General features: G+C 43.8%; 1 protein-coding gene across 2 annotated transcripts; it reads right to left on the bottom strand.

The window, feature by feature from the left end:
• Positions 1-225: 225 nt before the first annotated feature.
• Positions 226-21,301, bottom strand: sall3a (spalt-like transcription factor 3a). Of its 2 annotated transcripts, none has more exons than XM_030158259.1 (4): positions 21,283-21,301; positions 6,296-9,448; positions 3,964-4,301; positions 226-1,817 (listed from the first exon to the last, which is right to left on the bottom strand). In XM_030158259.1, the coding sequence occupies exons 1-4, from the start codon at positions 21,284-21,286 to the stop codon at positions 1,386-1,388; spliced, it is 3,927 nt and encodes a 1,308-aa protein (XP_030014119.1). In that variant the 5' UTR covers positions 21,287-21,301; the 3' UTR covers positions 226-1,385. The 2 variants fall into 2 exon arrangements, with proteins under 2 accessions (XP_030014119.1, XP_030014118.1); XM_030158258.1 differs by lacking the exon at positions 21,283-21,301 and adding an exon at positions 18,025-19,239.
• Between the last annotated feature and the right edge of the window lie 276 nt (positions 21,302-21,577).

The following is a 21,577-nucleotide window of genomic DNA, read 5'->3' as shown; positions in this document are numbered from 1 at the left end:
AAACAAAAATAACCAAAGCTGCTTTTATGGATAAATAATAGAAAATATATTATAAAAATAATGAACACAGATATTATTTGAATTCAGTCGTTCTCTAGTCCTTGATTTTTCTTTTCGTTTAGGTGCAAAATAATAATAACTGTAATTGTCAAATGAAATAAAACCCTGTATTGATTTGATCCGAGTCGAGTGTTGATGCAGATAATGAAACCATCCGAACACACATCTGTTCTCTTTTTTTATTTAAGAAGGTTTGATTGAGTGATGAGTTTGCACTCACAGATGCAGGAACAGAACCGACTCTGCAAATCGAAGGAGTGGAACGCCGGAAAACGATGAAAACAGCACGTGATAGATAGAGCTCAGTCAAAAGGTTAACGGTAACTCACAGACAAAACGTCTTGTTTTTAAAAAGTGCATTCACAAACATGACAAATACTCTCAACTCTGATGTCTATTTTATGTGATACAAAATATGCATACCTGTTTTAGATTTGTCTGTATTTCTATACATAGATATTTCTTCAAAAGGATCACTTCTTTTTTCTTTTTACAAAGGTTAAAAGCAGGGTTGTGATCATAGCAGCTTCGGATATCTGCAGCCTCTTTACCACGGAACCACGTACACAGATATCCAAATAAAACCTACTGTTTTTCTCTTTTTGTTCAACTCAAAGGACGTTTTGTCTTCATTGAAAGAGATATTCGTCGATGAAGCCTGCAGTTTAGAAAAAAACGGATCAATAAAATGCTTGGGCCATTAAATATATTTTTGTTTACCCGCTTTTTTGTCGTTATCATAAATACTAAAGACACAGGACAATATCATAAGACAATGCTGGGAGACTAAATGTAAAGATTAAAATAGTTCAAACATCATTTTTTTCAAGTTTTCTAGTTCTTAAAAAAAAAAAAAAAAAAAAAAAATATCAGGCGAGCACAGAAACACTTAAAGTTCGGTCTGTCCTTCGGTCTGTCCTCGACTCCGTTGGACAGAAAAAAGCGTTCGCGACGAAGGCGAGGACGTCTTTTGGGTCTTTTTCTGTCCAGTAGACGCTTGTCCATCATAAATGAGGCAGGATCCTGGTTTGGAAAGGAATTCAACGCAGTCAAACATACTGATAAAAACCAATAAGTACCATGCAAATCTTGCAAGACGACATATTCTCAAACAAGAGACAAAGTATTCTTCGTATATGTGAAATATCACGTGACGGGGGGGACGGGTGGAAGGCAAAGACCTCTAATCAATACTAAATACTATAATCTCCAAAACCAAACAAAAATATTTAATCTGTACATAATATCGTACGTGTGAGTTCAGTCCTCGTCGGACTTCGAGTCTTTGCCGAACACCGAGCTTGGAATAACGCACAACAGCGTCTTTAATTGATCCCGATCTCTTTGTTTTCCTCCATAAACCTGGAGAAGGGCCTGGCTCCGCCCACCTCCAGCCCCGCCTTCTCCATCCCCGTCATGGGGGGGCTGCCGCCGGTGTGAACCCGGTCCATTCCTGCCGGCATGGCGCCCAGCGAGGTGATGCCGGCGCCGCCCAGGCTGACGGGCAGCTGCGTGATGCCTCCGTTCTGGATCACCGAGATCTCGTTGTTCTTCATGGCGAGGCCGTTGGTGATGGCGGCGGCGTACTGGTTCCAGAAGCCCGGGTCCACGTTCATGGCCCGCGCCGCTAGATCCTTCTGGAACATCTCGCTGAACTTCATGGCGTCGCCGCCCAACAGCGCCATGGGATTCTCCACGGACAGACGGCGACCCCGTCTGGCCGGAGCGTTGTTCCACATGTGTGTTCCCATGTGAACCTGAAACGAACGGAAGAGAAACAGGACGAGTGTCAGCGGGAGAGGGAAAAAGAATGACTGGAGCGATTCAGGGAGGCCTGAGAAAAGAAAAGGCCAAAATATAAGGTTTACATTCCTGAGAAAAGAAAAGAAAAGGCCAAAATATAAGGTTTACATTCCTGAGAAAAGAAAAGGAAAGAAAATAAAACAAAAGAAGGAAAGAAAAGAAGAGAAAAGAAAAGACAAGAAGAGAAAAGGAAAGAAAAGGCCAAAATATAAGGTTTACATTCCTGAGACTAGAAAAGAAAAGACAAGCAAAGAAGAGAAAAGAAAAGAAAAGAGAAGAACAGAAGAGGCCAAAATATAAGGTTTACATTCCTGAGAAAAGAAAATAATACAAAAGAAAGAAAGAAAAAAGAAGAAAAGAAAAGAACAGAAAAGGCCAAAATATAAGGTTTACATTCCTGTCAATAATAACTAATAACCTGACAGCTCTTTAAACCTAAACTCATGCTGCCTTCAGGTGCTGTTGGGAAAATGAGCCTTTCCACTTGTCTGTTGTGTTCAAGTGTTTCTGTTGTCGTAGTGATATGAAAAATGGCTGACACATCATTTGTGGTGATCAGACTGTTCTGGACGTGTTCATTCATCTGACACAAGGCTGTTTTGGTGTCGAACATGCGGTCTGTGGACCAGAACTGACCCTCCAAAGGTTCCAGTCAGGTCTGAGGTGTGACTGTACAAAGTCCAAACATGACTCTGAAGACATTAACGGTCCAGAGCGCTGAACTGGGTTGAGTTCAGGGTCCACATACAGACCAAGTAAAGGAAGAACATAAGAATCCTTTAATAATAAAATGTGAACAACCTGATGAGTATATGCCATTTGAACAAGATTCTACGACTAAATGTTTTGTGCATTTGTAGATCTGATCTGTAAATGGTGTTAATAATAAACTGATATGTAATATTGTAGAAATTATTCTTATTTTAGTTCCAAATTCAAACTTCAAAATTTCAAAAGTATTGTGCCTGTTTCCACATGTGTGTGTAACACACACATATAAAGTCGATGCATAATATATATATGAAAAAAAGAAATTTCATTTTTTCTGGTTATTCACATGTTTTGTGTGAAAGGATAGTTTGTAAATGTAAATACTTTCACGATTTAATATTTTTTCATGCACTGAAACAAAAACTAAAAGTGGAGTTGTCATTATTTATAGGTTATTATGCTGTTATTTTAACGCTTTAGATCAAATTGGGCTGAATGTGGAACCTGAACTAAAATGAGACTGGCACCCCTGTTGAACTAAAATGAATTAAAAAACCTACAAAATATGAAGTATTTGAACCAAATTAGCCACAAACTGAAGAACATTGAAGAAAAAATCATAAAATAACAATTCAAATGAATAAAACTGAACAAAAAACCCCAAAACATTTCATGGTCCTCAGATATGACCCATTTGGACATTCAGAGGCTCTGTAGTTACCATGGAAACACCGTTATCTTCTATAACACTGATTCACCAGTAAAACCCATGGAGTTGGATCAGTGACAGTGGATGGACACACTGGGATTATATATGGTAAATATTACAAAAAAATGCAAAAACAGATTTTAAAACAACTGCAAACTCCCAAATAATATGGGAAAAAAAGCAAAAAAGTAACTAAAATGTCAACAAAATGAATAAAATTAGCAACAAAATTAACAAAGAATGTGTAATTCAACAAAATAATTAGTGAAGAAACTAAGCCACAAACTGAACAAAATTGTAGAAAAAAATAATAAAATAGGCAAGAAAATAAACAAAAAAAAATTAATTGTTGTAAATTGTGTCAAATATAAATGTGTAAAATCCTCAGCTAACAGCAGAACATTAATTAAAGTACATCATTCAAGTATCATTGAATCCCTCATTGCTCTCCGCCATGTTGAAAAGGTCAAAGGTTATTTTCATCTCACTTGTACTAAATCACTGATTGTGGGATAAATAAACTTATGTATCTAGAATTTTTTTCCCCAGTTTTCCAGTGGAAAATACAACATGAGGGGGTGTCTATGTTTATGTACAGTTTTTGAGTTTGTAACTAGCATTTACCATAGTTCCCACAGCACCTGAATGCAGCATTAGTCAAACCTTGATGGGGGCGGTACCTTGAGGTTTCCTTTGGTGGTGAAGGCCCGCCCACAGATGGAGCAGGCGAAGGGTTTCTCCCCGGTGTGGGTTCGCTCGTGGATCTGCAGAGCGCTGGCCGACGAGAAGTTCTTCCCACACGAGTGGCAGTTGTGCTGCTTGGGGGTGCGTCGGGGGGGCGGGGGCGCCAACATGGGGTTGATGCTGGGGCTCATGGTGGTCTGGGGGGTGGCGGCGGGGACCTGGATGCCCACGGGCAGATGGGAGTTTTCACTCAGAGACGCCGGCTTGGTGTGTCCGTTCAACTCCAGTTTGATCATGTTGGAGGCAGAACTGGACAGACTGGGATTATTCAGACCTGGAGGACCACAGGGGCAGTTAGACAGGGGTCAGAACTAGGGCTGGGTGTCAGCAAGAATCTGGCAATACGATACAAATCACAATACTAGGATCATGTTACGATATATCATGATACTGTTAAAAAAAGGCAATTTCTTTTTTTTATTAGTTTTGTTTCTTTTTTAAAAGATAATTTCCTGGAAAAATTGAATTACAGCAGAAATCTGCACAAATACTGAACACATTTTTATTTGATCCTAACAGGATCTAATGCTATATCACAAAATGTTCCTGTGTTGAAACTGGAATTCTGTTTTACAGACATTACAGTTTCAGATCCTGTTCAAATGTTCATATTCTATTAGTTCTGAACTAACATCAAAACATTATTTTAGTTCAATCCAACAAAGGAACAAACATTATTTAATGAAAGAGTGTTAAATAATAATAAATATAAACAAAAAAGAAAAACAAAAACAAAAATGAACCTCCACAGTATCTTCATTTGAATAAATACCTAAAAATGTCGATACAGTACTTTTTAATACCAGTACAATATTGTGAAATGAAATATTGCAATATATTGCAGAAGTGATATTTTCTTACAGCCCTGGTCAGAACCAGGGTTTATTTACTCCTGCACTGGTTATTTAAATAATCTGAACACTTTGAATTTAACACTGAATATGTTGGGTTTAACTCAGGGGTGTTTAGGTCAGATCAGGAAAATAAAAGTATAATAACTCAAAAATAAAGACGATTTTCTATTAGTTTTAGTGGAAAAAATGAACATAAATGATTAGAAAATGTTTACATTTACAAACTATCCTTTAAAATGTGAATAACATGAACAACCTGAAATTTTTAGGAAAAATCAGTGTAATTTTAACAATATTCTGCCTCAGTTTATCATGTCCACATGTTCATTATAACACACAGATCACAGTGGATCTACAAATACACAAAACATTTAATAACAGACTGAATATTGGTACAATTACACTGATTTTTCTTTATAAATTTCATGTTTTTCATATTTGTTCATGTCATTCGCGTTTTTTGTGAAAGGGTAAAAGAGGGAAATGTATTTGTCCTTATTTATAGCAGGGCTCTCAAATTCATTTTTTTTCAGGGGCCACATTCAGCCTGATTTGATCTCAAGTGGGCCGAGCTACTAAAAAAATTATTATTAAAAAAATATAACATCATAACCTGTAAATAATGACAACTCAAAAAAAAAACCCCACCATTAAATTCTGAAAATACTTACTTTTATAAACTATTCAAACAAAAAAGATGTGAATAACCTGAAAAAAATGAAATTTCTTAAAAAAATCAGTGCAATTTTAACAATATTCTGCCTCCACTTATCATTTCTTCATGTGCATTATGGATCAGATCTACAAAGACACTAAACACTGAGGAACAGGAGGAAAATAGTTCAAATTGTGCTGAATTTTCTTTAGACATTTCAGGTTGTTCATATTTGTTCAGGTTATTCACATTTTATTGTTAAAGGATAGTTTGTAAATGTAAATATTTTCATAATTTAATGTTATTTTTTTGCGCTAAAACAAAGAAAAATTTTAAGTTTATCGGCATAATGTAATACTGTTTTTTTCACATCAAACCGAGAAGAAAATCTGGAGTCATTCTTTGTTGTCGGTTATTCTGTTATTATTTGACTGTAGATCATATTGGTCTGTATGTGGAACCGGAACTAAAATGAGTTCCACAGCCTTGACTGTGGAATTTTTACACTTTACAAATTCATCCCACAGGTCAGATTGGAACCTTTGGGGGGGACGCATTTGGCCCCTGGAATGCATGTTTGAGACCCCTGGTTTATAGGTTAATATTTTACTTATATTTGCCTAAAATCTCTCTTTTTTTATTATGGTCTTCAGTTTTTTTTTTTCATATTCATCCTTCGGGCCTGGCAGGACCCTCTGTTGGGCTGGTTTGGTCCAGGGGCCGTATGTTTACACCCCCTTCCCCCCCGGTTTAACTCACCTCTATCTCTGTTCAGAAACAGCATGTTGAAGTGACTCTCCTCCTTGATAAAGTGCCTCCCAGGCTGAGCCGCCGTCAGGTCCAGGGCGCCGGTGCCTTCAGTCGCCGACAGCGGCGACGGCGTCTCGGACTTTTCGGATTTCACCGTTGCCAAACTGGCGGCGTTGTCCTGTCCGTCCTCCGCTGTCATGGCGCCGCCGTTGTTGTTGTTGTTGAGGAGGACGGGGGACTTGGACGGCTGACTCTCTGAAGGGCTGTGGGTCGGAGACAGATGCTGCATGGAACCGGAGGAGTCGGACAGCGCCGGACTCCCCAGACTCTGACCTTCGGCGTCTCCCACCACAGACAGGGAGTCGGTGGTGAAGCAGTCGGCGTCAACTCCGAAGCCGCCGTTCTGCAGTGGCTTGTGGGTAGACAGGCGGGTCACGCCGGCGGTGGAGTCGATCATCTTCATCTGGTTCTCCATAGCAGCGATGCTAGAAATGATGGAGGTGGGGGGGGAACTTCCAGGTGAATACGGTTTAGACGGGTCCACTTCGCCTTCCTTTAAGTCGGGTTCATCATCTATAGCCTGCTCCATTTCATCCAGGAGGTCGTCGTCATAGTTACTCATGGCGTCTAAGCTCTTCTCGTCGAAGGAGAGGTCGGTGTCCATCTCCTGGATGCTCTCGGGGACGGGGGTGTTGGGGATCTGCCCCCCCATGTGCATCCGGATGTGCTGCTGCAACACAACGGCATTGGTGAACTTTTTCTGACATATAGGGCAGGAGTGTTGGACCCGAAGCGGGGGTTTGGACCTATGGACGCCGAAGTGGGTCTTCAGGTTCCCCTTGGTGGTGAACGCGCGCCCACAGATCTTGCATTTGAAAGGCCTCTCACCGGTGTGGATCCGGTAGTGCATCTTGAGGGCACTCTGGCAGCTCAGAACACGGTGGCAGATGACGCACTGGTTGGGGTCGGTCATCTTCTTGTCAATATTTTCAACGAGCTGCTGCAGCTTTGACGTTTCTGAGGTTTGCATAGAGTCTAGGAGGCCTCCGAAAGGAAACTTGGCCTTGAACTGGTCTGAGAGCATGGGGAGGACGGGATGGGACACGGGGTTGGAGTTGGGGCTCATGTTGGGCTCGGTGGCCAGGACGCCGCTGCTGGACGACGTGGTGGATGTAACAGTAGTTGAAAGTACCACTTGAGTGACTGTGGTGGTGGTGGTGGTGTTCTCCCCGGGCCGGGTGGAGTAGCTGGGGGGCAGGAGAACACCTTCAGGTTTCAACAGAGGGGGGGCGTCACTGCCGAGGCTGGGTTTGGGGGACGGTGACGTAGTGGTCATACCAGAGTCATTTATGATGTTGGGGGATAGAGACGCGCACTCACTGGAGGGCGGAGACGGCCTCTGAGGAGACCTGTTGAGAGGGGTGAGGCTCGGAGACTCACCGAAACCTCCCATCATGCTCGGCAGAGTGGGAGGCAGCTGGAGCCCCACTGAAGTGGAGACGGTGGGGAGGACGGGTTTGCTGTCCAACCACGTGGTTACGGGTTTTTCTGGGGGTAAAGACATGCCGTACGGGATGCCTGAGCTCGTGGGCACATTGTCCAGGTACTCTGGCACCGGGTACGGGTTCATCTGAATATGGGGGTACTTCTCTTTGTGCCTCTGGAAGTGGACTTTCAGGTTTCCTTTGGTGGAGAAGCGGTTTCCGCATATGTTGCATTTGTAGGGCCTCTCTCCAGTGTGGGAACGCAGGTGGATCTGTAAGGCGCTGTCGCTGCCAAACACCTTGGCACAGAACCGACACTTATGCTTAAAAAAGGGGTCCTCAGAGCTGGGCTTAGTGTCAAACACAGACACGTTGGGGGGCTTCCCCTTGCGATGCTTCATTAAAGCAGAGAGCGGGTCGAGAGCGTTGGCGGTGGCGGCGATGCTGGCCAGCGGGTTGGGGAAGATAACGCTGCTGGACGAACTGTGAGGTATCAGCGGTAGACTGGAGGCGGAGCTCAGCAGGCTGCTGTGGCTCAGGGATGGGGGGGTGGTGGAGTTCCTGGGAAGGGCTGCGCTGCTGCTGATGCCCCCCCCTCCTCCTCCTGCTCCACTGTTACTGGTGCTAATGCTGCTGTTTGTGGCTGTAGATGAGCAGGAGGGGAGGAGGGACGACAGGCCGGTCCCAGAGGGGGGAGGAAACACTGAATTATTGGAGGAGGTGATGGGGAGGGAGGGGGTGGACTGTTGGCTGCTCTGTGGTGTTTGAGGGAGGGGCCCTTCTATTGCTGAGGTCAGAGGTGACGGGCCTTGGCCGTTGAGGGTGGCCGGCAGCCGAACGGGCAGCTGATGGACAGGGGGGGTGATGAAGCTGTGGAGCTGGAGCTGAGTGGCGACAGGGGGGACGCAGGAGGAGGCGGGCCCCTGGGTTCCAGCCACGGCACCGTGGTGGTGGTGGTGGTTGAGAGCGGGCTGTGAGGCGGACTGTCTGTTCATCAGAGCCACCTGACTGCGGATCTGCTCGATGAGCTGCAGCTGGTGGATCTGCTGCTGCTGCAGGGCCATCAGCTGGTCCAGGATCATGGGGATGGCCATGGTAGAAACGCCGCTGCCCGCCGCCCTGACGCTCTGGGAGAACTGGGCCACCGCTACCCGAGTGCCGTGCAGCGTCTCCAAGGTGACGTTGGTGCTGGGCATGGCGTAGCTGGCGACGGCAGACGGGACCGCGTCGTTGAGCTGAGGTAGGGCGGCGTCGGGCTCGGGGGACGGCGCTTCTCTTTCTTCGGGGTCCATGTTTTTCTCCGGTGAAAGTTCCAGCTCCATCTGCTCGTCCTCCTTGTCCAGGACGTTGACCCCGTTCAGGGTTGCCGTCTCGGGGACGTCCTCCCCCTCCCCGACTGGACTGTGGTTGCCCTCCCTGGGGTCCTCGCTGTCGTCCTGCTCGCTCGGACAGCTGGGTATGGGGGAGGGCTCTTCGGCGTACTCCTGGGGGGGGTTCGGCGTGTCCTCATTATCGTTGACGATGAGCACCAGCGGGTTCTTGGTGCAGCTCTTTAAGTGTTCGCAGAAGTCGGACCACTTGAAGAACTCGGCGCAACATTTCTCACATACGTGGGTTTCTTCGCTGCCGCTGCGACTCTCGTTGCCGCTGTCTGCGTCGTCCAACACGTCGCCTCGGGCTGAAGAGAAGAAAAAAGAATTAATGAATAAATAATCAATACCAAATCCACACATATTTTGCAGCGCACACCTGCAAAGATTTAACCTTTGGGGTTTTTTTTCTCTCTTTTAACATAACCACAATCAATATTCTTTTTATTTTTTTGCTCTGAACAAATTGCCCCAGTTCACCAATTCTCAGACCCAGGTTTGTGCGTTCACACCCACTCCATAGAGCCAGCTAATAATTTTCTTTGTGCAATCCATCAAATTATGAGGGCCTATCAATTGTGGATACTGCCGCTTAATGAAATTCCATAGAACCTATTGATTTCCAATATTTCATACAATTCGCAGCTGCCTCATCTGTTGGGTACAAATCAGGACCTTGATGGCCACATTAGGATTCCCCTCTGCTATCAAAGCCAGTCATTTCCACCTGAATTCCAAATGCCTGGGCCTTTTCATTTAGCATTGCAAAGGTAATACTTCGGCCCTGAATCCAAACAAGAAACTCTGCCCTGAAACCTCCATGTTTTAGCGAATATTTATGTCTCAGATGAATTCCACCTTTACATTCTCACATCTTTCACTTTCCAAGTTTACACTTTTCTAAAACATTTTCTGATTGGTTGAAGTTCTGAAGTTACTGTCTTTATCCTTCTGTTCTCTCCATTTCCTCCACTCTCTCTTCCCCTCTGAGGGTTAAAAAAAAAAAAAAAAAAGACTCAACAAATTACATGCTAGTGCCATGGCAGCAAAGTCTCTGATTAGTTACACATGTTTAATCACAGTTGTAGAAGCCACTTCCTCTTCCACATGCAAACCACCAAGAGTCAAACAAGCCGGCGCAAGCTCTGAACATGGACCCGGTTCACACCTGATCCAGACCCAGGCCTCCATGGAGGTTTGTTTTCTGGGTTTTAACGTGGTCATATCCTGTGTGAGTCTGTGTCAAGTCACCGTCAGAGCACCGTTTTTTTAATTAGTCTATGTTCTGTTTACACTCCTGCATAAAAATATAAATATATGTAGTTTCATAATTATGTAGAAACAGATGGAAACTACACTGATGTCCATAAAGATGGAATAATTTACTTTAAAGACATGTTCCTCTTTTTTTATTCCTATTTAATCAGCTTTGACCAGGTGTAATATTTACACACTGAGTTTAGTTACACTTTATCTGTAAGAATAAATCACATTATCACAATCTTTACACTGAGAAGACATAAAAAAAGATTACATTTATTTAACTTCATGAGTCAGAGTGAATTTAATGTACATTTAACACAAGCATTTATAACAAATGCAACTGAAAATGTGAAAATCTGAAAAATAGGAAAGGATAAAAAGTAAGAAACATGCACATAATATATCCTCCTGACAGCCAGTAAGTAAAAAATTTCACCAATTTATATTAAATAATTGTCTTGATTGGAAACAGCATGATGCAACAGTTTTTCAGATACATTTTTCTTTTTCATATATATATATATATATATATATATATATATATATATATATATATAATGTCCTTTTCAGTGGACATTATGTATTTTTTTTGTTTTAAAGTAAAGCTGTGAAACTCTTGTCCACTGCAGAGGACAAAAATGCATTGCTGGGTCTGAGGAGGATATTAAATATGATGAAATGCACATATAAAAGGAAAAACCCTCCTGAATAAACCTGTAATTCCTGCCCATTTATGCAAATGTTGTTGTGAATTCACCCAAAAACCATCTAGAACCTAAAAAATAAACTGAAATTACCTTAAAAATACTGTAAATTAAGACTGTGGGAGTTTATTTGATGTAATGTTTAACCTCTGAGACTCACACAGCATCTTAAAGGTGAAAATGGACGAATCAGACATGAAACATTCATGTGTTTTACAGAGTCATTAGGAAAGAAATTCATCAGTCGACCTGTAATTTCTGACTCGAGGGGGACGAGCACGGAGGCCTGGTGTCTGCAACGGAAATTAATGATCAGCTGGAAAGGCTCTGACGCAAAGAATTATTGTGTTTAATTCTGTACATTTATACATTAAATAAGAGGAAAACGAAAAGGAGAATTGTCTTTCACGGACAAAATTATTGTCAATTATCGTTTGAAACGTGTGTCGATTTAACGCAGAAAATTGAATTAAAACCTCAAAAATAAAAAAAATGAGTTTCATGAGAACGGTGCAAACACAAAGTGACAGGTGAAAAGCAGCGAGTGACCAGAGAGCGACACGTGCCAGGAGGCGAAAAAAAAACCCCTCCTTATCCGGGCGATGGACAGCGGCGCTCATTTCCATAATTGAGGGTTGAAAGGTCAACGCAAATGAGAGGGCATTGTGTTGAGCTGATTAGTTATTAGAACGGTATTACTGTCAATCTCTTTTATTCATTCATACCATTACAAGTGAGGGCCTTTGTGTTGGTGTGACCTTGTGTGAAAAAACACACGACAACAGACAAAGAACCGACACAAATCACACACATGACCAAATAAACAGCGAACACACACACACACACACACACACACACACACACTTCTGAAAGGTCCAGAAATAAGGATTACAATGTAGGCATTTAATTTAATTCTAACACTCACACTTTTGTTGGAATTAAGATGACAATTTTGCACATTATTCCCCCCTTAAAATAATTCCCTAAATTAAATATGTTCTCATTTCTCACGCCCAGGTGCATGATTTAACGCTGTTTTTACTCATTTTCGATGCGACTAAAACAGTTGAACGTTACAACAGATTCCACTTGATGCTGAATTTTCCTTCTTTTGCTGTAAAAATGCTGTGTGTGCGTCTGCATCGGTGGTGGGTTTTTGTGTCTTTATGGCTGCGTTTTGTGGTCGTGTGAGTGTTTGGTGCTTTAACAGAACAGTGTGTGTGTTGGTTCCAGTATTGATTTTCCTATAGCATGTAAAAAAAAAATAAAAAAATAAAGATCCAATCACTTTTTCATTCCTTTAAGAGTCTTCATTTACTCGGATGCAAATATTAAGCTGAACGCCGTCAATAGGCAGATTGTGGACATTGAATCCTTGTGTCCGCTATCGTGCTCAGCAATCTTTGGCATGCTAACTGAAACCGCTAATCTGACATATTATATCAGATGAGGTATTCATGCTTTTCCACTGATTCTGTGAACGACACAGAGCCCAGCATTGACTGAAGCCAAGAGCGTTTACAAATTGTCCCATTCTTAACAAATTCCACGTTCAATTTAATGAATTAATGGATACGACAATAGACACATCTGCTCTGTGGCGACGTTAAAAACCGGTGGTAAAACGACTCAAAAAAAAAAACAAAAAAAAACCCACAACGTCCTACAGTTTAACTACACTCCTGTTCGTACATGTGTGAGGTCAAATCTCTGGAGTCGACGTGTATTTGCCTTAAAACGGCCCCTCGTGCCCCTTTAAAAGGTTGGACGTATGGATACCTTCAGAGATGTGAAAGGGGGGGTGGGGTGGGGGGGGCAACGAGGAGGCCTGAGTCACTTCCATCCACTTCATTATTCTAACACATCTCCATCACGTTCTGAAGCAGCAGGAAAATATTTAACAGCAACAGAAGAATTTGACTGGGAAAAAAAAAAAAAAAAAAAAACCCTTACGCTGTTTCTACTGAAGTTTAGTCGATTTGCTGCATTTTTAACTGTTGCATTAATTACACTGATTTACAATTTTTTTTAAATTATCTGCCTTACAGATCACATGTTAGGTATTTTAATCAGATGAATTAAAAACAAATGGCCAAAAAGCTGGTTTGCTGATGTTTTCCAGGCATAAGATAAAGTGTTCTTCCACATATATGTTTTATGTGTGTTTATTAATAGATTTATAAATGTTCCTCTGATGGGGGGGGGGGGCCTGAGTCACTTCCATCCGCCTCATTATTCTGACACATCTCCATCACGTTCTGAAGCAGCAGGAAAATATTTAACAGAAACAGAAGAATTAGACTGAAAAAAACCCTCCTACTACTGTTTCTACTGAACTTTAGTCGATTTGCTGCATTTTTAACTGTTGCATTAATTACATTTATCTACTTTTTTTTTTTTTTAATTATCTGCCTTACAGATTAAATGTTAGGTATTTTAATCAGATTAATTAAAATAAATGACCAAAGTGCTGGTTTACTGATGTTTTCCACATATATGATGGTGTGTTCTTCCACATATATGTCCATTTATTAATAGATTTATAAATGTTCCACTGACAGAACCTGTAAAGTCCATGTACTGTCATGTGCAGACAGTGTTTTGAAGTAGATCTGACACTAATATTCCTTTGGATTTAAACCCATTCTATCATTAATTCTACAATTTCACATTTTGAGCCCAGACTGTATCTGTGAAACTACAGCCAACTAACATTTAGGCCTGGATTTATCTTGAAAATGTCACTACTTTTAGGATACTTTTGGGTAGGGTGGGATTGTGGGAGGGATAAAAAGAAAATGAAAGAATGGAAGTCCTTTTTATCACATTGCACTGTCATGTCTGTGAAATTACTTCCAATAAAGAGAGTTAATAAAAATAAATAAATAAGGGTCAAAATACAGTAATGTCCCGTCAGACAGCGAACCTTAATTGATTGCCATTCCAACATTTATTTCAATATGTAGTAGCTCCTTGTTTTAGATAACCCCTTATGGTCCAACTAAAGCAAAAATGAATTTAAAAGTAAAAATGTGGGTCATTTAGCAACAACTAATCTGTCAAGTTGTCTCTAAAATGTCCCATCAGAGAGGTTTTGAATACCGTGTTTTGACCCATAAATAAATTTCACTACTTTTAGACCAGTGTGATCTAATCTAATCTAATCTAACTGGATCTTCATGTTCTGCTGGTGTGTTATTTTGCAGCATCGCTAGCTTTGTAGCATAATTGCTTTATTTTTGCCCAAATTGTGAATAAAATGCGTAAAAATATGAACCAGCAGTGTTACAGTAAAGTTACACAGATATGACAATTTATCAAAAATAAATGTGACTATAGTAACTGTCCTCTGAGGCTGATGAGCTGTTTGTTTCCTGTGTGTGTGTGTGTGTGTGTGTGTGTGTGTGTGTGTGTGGTGTGCACGGTGGCGTCTCTGCGGCGTGGCTGCGTCCTGGTGTGGTGGTCGGCCTGGTCATCCTCAGCCTGGTACAGTCATATCTGCGCTCACACTGAGGCCTTTGTCATCGCCTGCAGATGTTGAGCAGCCAAAACATTAACGATTTGTTTGTGTAAGCATTTGGAACGGAGGATTCGATGACGGCGGCGTGTCCAGAGGACTCGCCATCCGTCAACACGCCTCCTTCGCCTTCGCTTCTTTCTATGGATTTTTTTTTTTTTTTTTTAAACAAAACGAGCTGCAGAGTGTGATGTGTTTGCACTAAAGTTGGGTTTCATTTCCGATTCAGACGCTTTGGAGACACTTTCAACCTCTTTCTACAAAAAAAAAAAAAACAAAACAAAAAAACTCACAGCTAAAATCATATTAACAAACAAAACAAGAAAAAAACAACAAACCCTCTCCATTGGGTCGGAGCTTTCTCCTTAATCCCACAAATCCTGTGTGTGCTCTGATGTTAAATAGTCCTTTTCTCCTGTCTAGTCCTTCCTCTCAATCAGGATCTCACTTGTTCGTGTGTGTTTTCAGCGCTGAGTAGTAATTAAGACGCAGCCATATTCGAGTGCCTTCTTGAACACATCTTTGGCACAGCCTACGTGGGTGGTCCAGAGGCCTGAACCATCGGTGACGAGGATTAAAACAAAAGACAAACAAAGCAACCAGGGAACTGTCACAGCAGCTTTCGCACCACACTCTGTTCTTCTGCAGCTCACAAACATTATTCCTGCTCAAACATTTGAAAAACTACATGTGTCTGAACACTTGAAAAGCTGAGACTAAACTCCAACTGGTTTTGAACGCGTCCGTCACCTTCACCTACTGCCTGGAAACCCATCAAACAGCCTGGAGTCACCGTGAAATCTGAGCAAATCACATACAAAACACACCCCGCACACACACACACACGTCGGATGGAAAGCCCGTCACCGTTCACGCTTTCTAGGACACGAGTGCGAGCTGATCCAAGGTCAGCGGCACATGTTGGAATGGTACGAGGGCTTTGACATCCAGCGGCGGGACCCGGCGTCCTGGGCCACACAAAGGTTAAGTCAGCAGGGTTTATGAAAGCACTCAAAGCACCCCCCCCCCCCCCCCCCCCTTTTACATCCTAATGCACACACAACCACAACCCCCCCCAGGCACTGAGGGGAGGGTGAGGGTGGTGGTGATGGTGGTGGTGGTGGTGGGGGGGATGTCATCCAGAGGCCTAAGGGGGAGACAAGACGCCAGAGGACGGTGGATGGGACATGATTTTACATCTGATCTGCAGAGTTTGGACCAGACTGGACTGAAAAATCAGCTCAGATTCAGTTGAATTCGATTAAAAACGCTTCGTCCATCGACCTCTGGCTACAAAACTGTGGACGATGGCGCGTTCGTCCTTGAGACACCCGTTAAAAAAAAACGTCCCAACGTTCATGGATTTTACGTCCGAACGGAGCACACACGCCGACGACGGTTGGAACTTCTGGATTCCTAGGACATGATATGCAATGATTCGTCAAGGCCGGCGATCGATAGTGTCATCGCGGCGGAGAATGTGATCAGGCCGCGACGATACCGTGACAGCGTGACATGTGTCGGAGGCTTTGGATGAGATGTGGGATTATTAGGTTGATTTAAGTGTGTATGGGCTGGGCTGGTTTGTCTGCCACGTCTGTGTGGAAAACAACGGGCCACTGTGGAGCTTCGACATTCCACGGCTACTTGGACTCTTCAGCACAATGGCACAGACACTATAGATTACCCATGAGGCTCGGCGGGTGTTTGTATTTATCTGAAAACTACAAGCGTGTTACAACTCAAATAAATCCACTCCATGTTCTCGTCTGACCTCTGATCTGACTGTGTTTGGTCCAAAAAAAATAAAAAATCATCTACACATGATGTATTATCTGCTCATCAAATGACCCAGTGTTGGACGTAAACATTCCACAATCCTACAGGAGGACAACCTGATGGACGCCTCCAGTCTGGGACAAAACCACACCAAGGTTGTCCCAAGTGGAAATGTCATTTCAGCCCCAAATTGTAAAAAAAAAAAAAAAAATCCACAAAGGAAATCAGGACAAAAGAGGCACAAGTCCTGAGTGGAAGCAGCGTCTGCTCATGCAAACACAGATTACATCATGCATTTGTATTGTAAAGAAGCTGCAAAGTGTGTGTGTGTGAGTTGGACGACATGGACGACACACTGAGCAGGAAAAAAACAAACAAATAAAAAAAAACAACAAAAAACAGGCAGAATCTGACTCAAAAACTCAGCTCAAATTACATGCATTTTACTGTAAACTAAAAAAAAAATAATAATAATTTAAAGAGTAGGAAATGTCATTTTAATACAACTGTTTTCAGATAAATGTTAATTATAAATGTGGTTTTTCTTCAACATAGATTAAAATTAACCTAAAGACAACCATACGAAATGTACAAAATGTTATTATTATTATTATTTTTTTTTAATTTTAGAATAAACAGATTAAATTGTCATGTCCACATCTGTCCTGCTGTTGGAATAATTCCTCCCATTTCCTCCTGATTAATGATCTTTTTATTGCGTAAAAACCTGGATCCAGATTCACATAATGAGGCTTTTTTCCAACAGTGGGAGGACGAGCCGATCATGTCACAATGTGAGTAAAAGGGAACAAATCAAGTGTTAAATGTATGTGAAGGACTAAACACTAGAACATTAACATGACAAAAAACCGCCCTGGATCCGAACACAAGCCGCGGATTCAAACAGGAAAGAATCTGAAAATTATTGAACTGCTTTTAACATCACGTTTGTATTTTTCTTTTCTTTTCTTTTCTTTTTTTTTTTTTTTATCGGTGACATTATTTATCTTTACATCTGATAAATTCAACCTTTAATAGTTTTAACGTTAAATTCCCAGTTTGCACTTCGTCCTGGTGTGTTTGAACGCGCGCATCAACATAAGAAATAATAATAATAAAAAAAAATACAAAGTAAAAACTTGGATCAGAAAACAGCTCCGATGAGTTTCATAAAAGCAGGATAGTGTTTTTTAATCGGGCCTGTAAAAAAAGGCCTCCAACCTGCAGCTGAAAGTGGACCCACTTTAGTGGAATTCTTTTCGAGCTGAACCTGAAAGTGTGTGTTCTGGAGCTGATCCTGGACCAGATGCAGGTCCACGGACTCAAACAGGAACTTCTAAAAGCAGGAGACTTTAGTCCGCTTCCCCCCAGGACAGACTTTAAGCCCAGAACCACATGAACCGGGTCTAAAAACTAAACCTGTTTCTAAATTCACTGCCTGACGCGCGTGAGGCTCCACAGACGCACGGACCGACCCGGTACCGACCGGACCGAAACTTCCAGAAACCAGCGGAATTAAGGCAGCAGAGAACCGGACCGGACCGTGCCAGGAAGAGCCGGGAAAGTTGTGTGAGTGTTTGTGGATCCGGATCCGGACCTGAGCGGAACCCGGGACACTCACCGTGCTCGGAGATCACCCCGGCTATCGCGGGCTCCTCGTCCGACTTGAGGTGCTGCGGCTTGGCTTGCTTGCGTCGGGACATGGTGCTGCCGTCGGGGCTGGAGATGCGTCTGCGTTTGCGCTCCGGGATGCGTCTGCGTTTTGCAGATGCATCAGCGAAGAAGCGACGGAATCAAACAGGCAAAAGTTGACAAATAGTCTGGAGGCGCAGGACGGATGTGCAGAATTAGCCGGTGCCGCTGATGTGGCTGCGCGTCGGTTTGCGCATGTCGGTATAATAATTATGATAGTGAATAATGCCTCGCGATTAATGGCACCGTGTGAAGGTGGGGAGGATTGGCTGGAGTCCAGCGGACGCGCATTGGATATGGAAATGAGGGACGGACTAAGCAATTAGCCGCTTCACTCTCACACTGGAGCCGTGTCTGTTCTCTTCACCATCCGCCTCCAAACAACCCGATCCGCGCGCCTCCTGCTCCGGCTCAGCTCTGGGGGGTCTTCACAGGGACGGTCCCCCCCCCCTCCTGTCCGTCATCTTCCTCTGTGACCTTTAGGGTCCACCTCAGACCTTCACATCCGCGCCTCCAACTTCTGTCCTCTGAAGCTCTGGGATGATGCGGTGTTCACTGTCTCTCAAATGTGTCGGAGATCCAAAGTTTTCCACATCTCACGCGGACGCGCGTGTTTTCGGTGGAGGGGTCCGCCTCTGGGAGCCCCCGTTGGTACCGGGACCCGGACGGCTTGAATAAAGTTCTGGGCCAAAGCCGTAAACACGTTGTTGTTGTTGTTAGTTTTTTTCCTCGTTAAGGCGCAGATCCGAGTCCCAAAGTTTGACGCGCGCGGCTGCGGTGCCACCGGGAGTCCTCAGAGTAAAACACGACCCTGAATGTGACCCAACAGAACCCGGTCCCGGTGGTCGGTGTGGGGTCTTTCGGGGCTCCGTGTCCGTGCTGTCGGTGCTGTAGCTCCGTCTGCGCCCTGGGCTCTGCGCGCGCTCCAAAAAGTGCTTTTCTGGACACTTCTCCAAACACCTCCACGCGCCGCGGTTTCCGGAACTATTCGGACCTCGGTGCGCGCGTCTTCGCCTCGGGCTCGGCTTCGGGTTCGTCGTGGCTCGCGGCCGCAGTGGAAGTGGTCCTGTCGCAGCCGCGTCTGGAGTGGGTGCGTCGGCGGCCGCGGCTCCGTGTGTGTGTGGGGGGAGTCGGTGTGTGAGAGTTAACCCCCACCGGAGGGAGGTTCAGCCCATTGCTCTGAGCCGCCACTAGGATGTACCACCACGTTACTGTTCCGACACACCGGCCTGGACGTGAACGCGTCAACACCCACATCTGACCCCCATCATATAATATCTGCCCCCCCCCCCACCTCCAAACACACACGTCATATTAATGTACCTCAGTGTTTATTTTTTATGGGGGTGATTCTGCAGTTGAAAGGTGGGTTTTCATCACAACTTCCACTTTTAACTGTTGGAAAAAAAAACCCACTTTATTTCAACAGATTTTTATCCTAAAAATAAAACTGATTTCACACCAAAAAAAAACAAACAAACAAAAAAAAAACTGAGACACTGAATTTGATATATTTATATAGGCGGTAATAATTATTTTTAATATTGTGATTTTGCGTTTTTTCTTGCTGGTGATAATATCCAACAAAGAAAACAATTCAACACTTTAAGGATTTACATTCTTTAACCTGCAGAATGCACGCGCACGGAAATGCACAGAATTAACATGATTTATATCCGGTTGTGTAAAGATATTTTAATGACCTTACATTTAAATCTTTTAGAATTATATATTGTGTATATTTTCTGCGTAAATTCGGACCTGTTTGTGCATCTCTACCTGGATTTAATCCGTGTACTGTAAGTGTACGTGCTGTCTTTTTGTCAGAGGGTGTGTGGGGGGGTTTCAGGATCACCCCCCCCTCTCTCTCTCTCTCTCTCTCTCTCTTTCTCCCCCTCCCCCCTCCCCTCTCCCGTCTGTTTGACTCGTCTATCCCCCTGAGTCCACCTCATATGAGACAAATCTGGTGACAACAAGGTCGTCCTGTGCGCCAACTTTCCTGCTCCGTGTTCTTGGTCCGTTCTTTAAACTTATGTCCAAACCCTGTTATTATCTGGTATTAATAGATGCAGCCCCAGGAAGACAAAATCAGCTATTGATAATTGCAGGGAGTCTACGGCAGCTACTGTATCGATCGGCGTGTCCTCCACTCCCCTGGTGCTCAGAGATAAGGAGACACACTCTTTAGAGCAATATAATTTCTTTGGACCTATCTGCCTGCTACAGACTTATGATGAATAGCCAGAGTGGCTGAAGTCCTTTATCACCAAAGTTCCCCCCTTGATATAATATTGATTCTTTATAACTAGCTCGCCACACAAAAATCAAACTGTCCACTTGGCCATCATCATCATCAATATCATCACAAAGGCGGAGGAATGAAGATCCCCTTTACAATCTCCTCCGTGGGCCTAATCTTTATTTTGCTGATGATGAAGCGCAGGGGAAACGAGGCAAGGTGCCATTTAAGACGAGGTGCCATTTAATCCGGTACGGGCCGCGCGCGCGCACGGACGCACGCACGCACGCGCCGAGGAGGAGGAGAGAGAGAGAGAGGGAAAGAGAGGGGGTCTAGGATGGCAAACACACTGGAATTCTGGGAAAAATGCGCAGATCAGTGTGGATATTTTTGATTGACACAAACGGGATGTATTAATGTAAACCCTCCTGGTGTGGACTGTTACACACGTGTTTAACATCACCTGGAGCTGAGAACACATGGGAAATATCGGAGGTGTTTTTTTTAACTACAGGGATTTTAAAAAAATTTTGAAAAGCACTCGGAGAGCGCAGACCTCCGCCAAGGCAGATCAGTGCCCCCCCCCCATCACCACCAAAATGTAATCATTTGTTCCTTGTGCCAGTATCAACATTTCCTGAAATTTTCATCCAAATCCGTCCATAACTTTTTGAGTTATCTTGCACACACACAGACACACAGACAAACAGACAGACAGACAGACAGACAGACCAACACCGGTAAAAACATAACCTCCTTGGCGGAGGTAATTACGCACATTTTGCGCCTGGGGTTTGCGCTCCAGCCTTTTGCGGACGGGGCTGTTTTACTGCAGAGCTGGAGCCCATGGAGGGAGGAAGAGGAGGAGGAGAGAGGGGTGGGGGGTCGGGGATGGAGGAAGGAGGGAGAGAGGGAGAAACGTGTAATCACCCAAACAACCGCTTTTACCCATTTCACCCCCTCTGGATCCGAGGCGCGAGGTAAGAAAAAGGCGACTGTGGCCTGTGCGTCATTGAACGCACCAGGAGGACTTCACTGACTCCACTCTGCTCCTGTCCCTCCTTCTCCTTCTCCTTCCTCTCCCTCTCTGCAGTCTGGGGTTATCTGTCTTTCACTGCGGATACCGAAGAGGAGGAGGAGGAGGAGGAAGGCCGGGCCGCGGTGAAGACGCACGGAGGTAAATGCGCTCAGTTTCCTTGTGTCTGTGCGTAAATGCCAACGGAGCCGGTGTGGTGGTTAAATG

This window comes from Sphaeramia orbicularis, chromosome 16, assembly GCF_902148855.1.
Source record: "Sphaeramia orbicularis chromosome 16, fSphaOr1.1, whole genome shotgun sequence".
Lineage (NCBI taxonomy): Eukaryota > Metazoa > Chordata > Actinopteri > Kurtiformes > Apogonidae > Sphaeramia > Sphaeramia orbicularis.
Note: the sequence above shows the minus strand (reverse complement) of the source record. Positions and strands in the feature narration are given on the sequence as shown.

Bases quoted from the DNA above. Each gene is read 5' to 3' on its own strand.
- sall3a (XM_030158258.1), bottom strand. From the start codon at position 18,106: ATGTCCCGACGCAAGCAAGCCAAGCCGCAGCACCTCAAGTCGGACGAG. The intron at 9,449-18,024 runs GTGAGTGTCCCG...TCTTCTCTTCAG, and splicing joins CGGGGTGATCTCCGAGCACG to CCCGAGGCGACGTGTTGGAC. The intron at 1,818-3,963 runs GTACCGCCCCCA...CGTTCGTTTCAG, and splicing joins CCACCAAAGGAAACCTCAAG to GTTCACATGGGAACACACAT.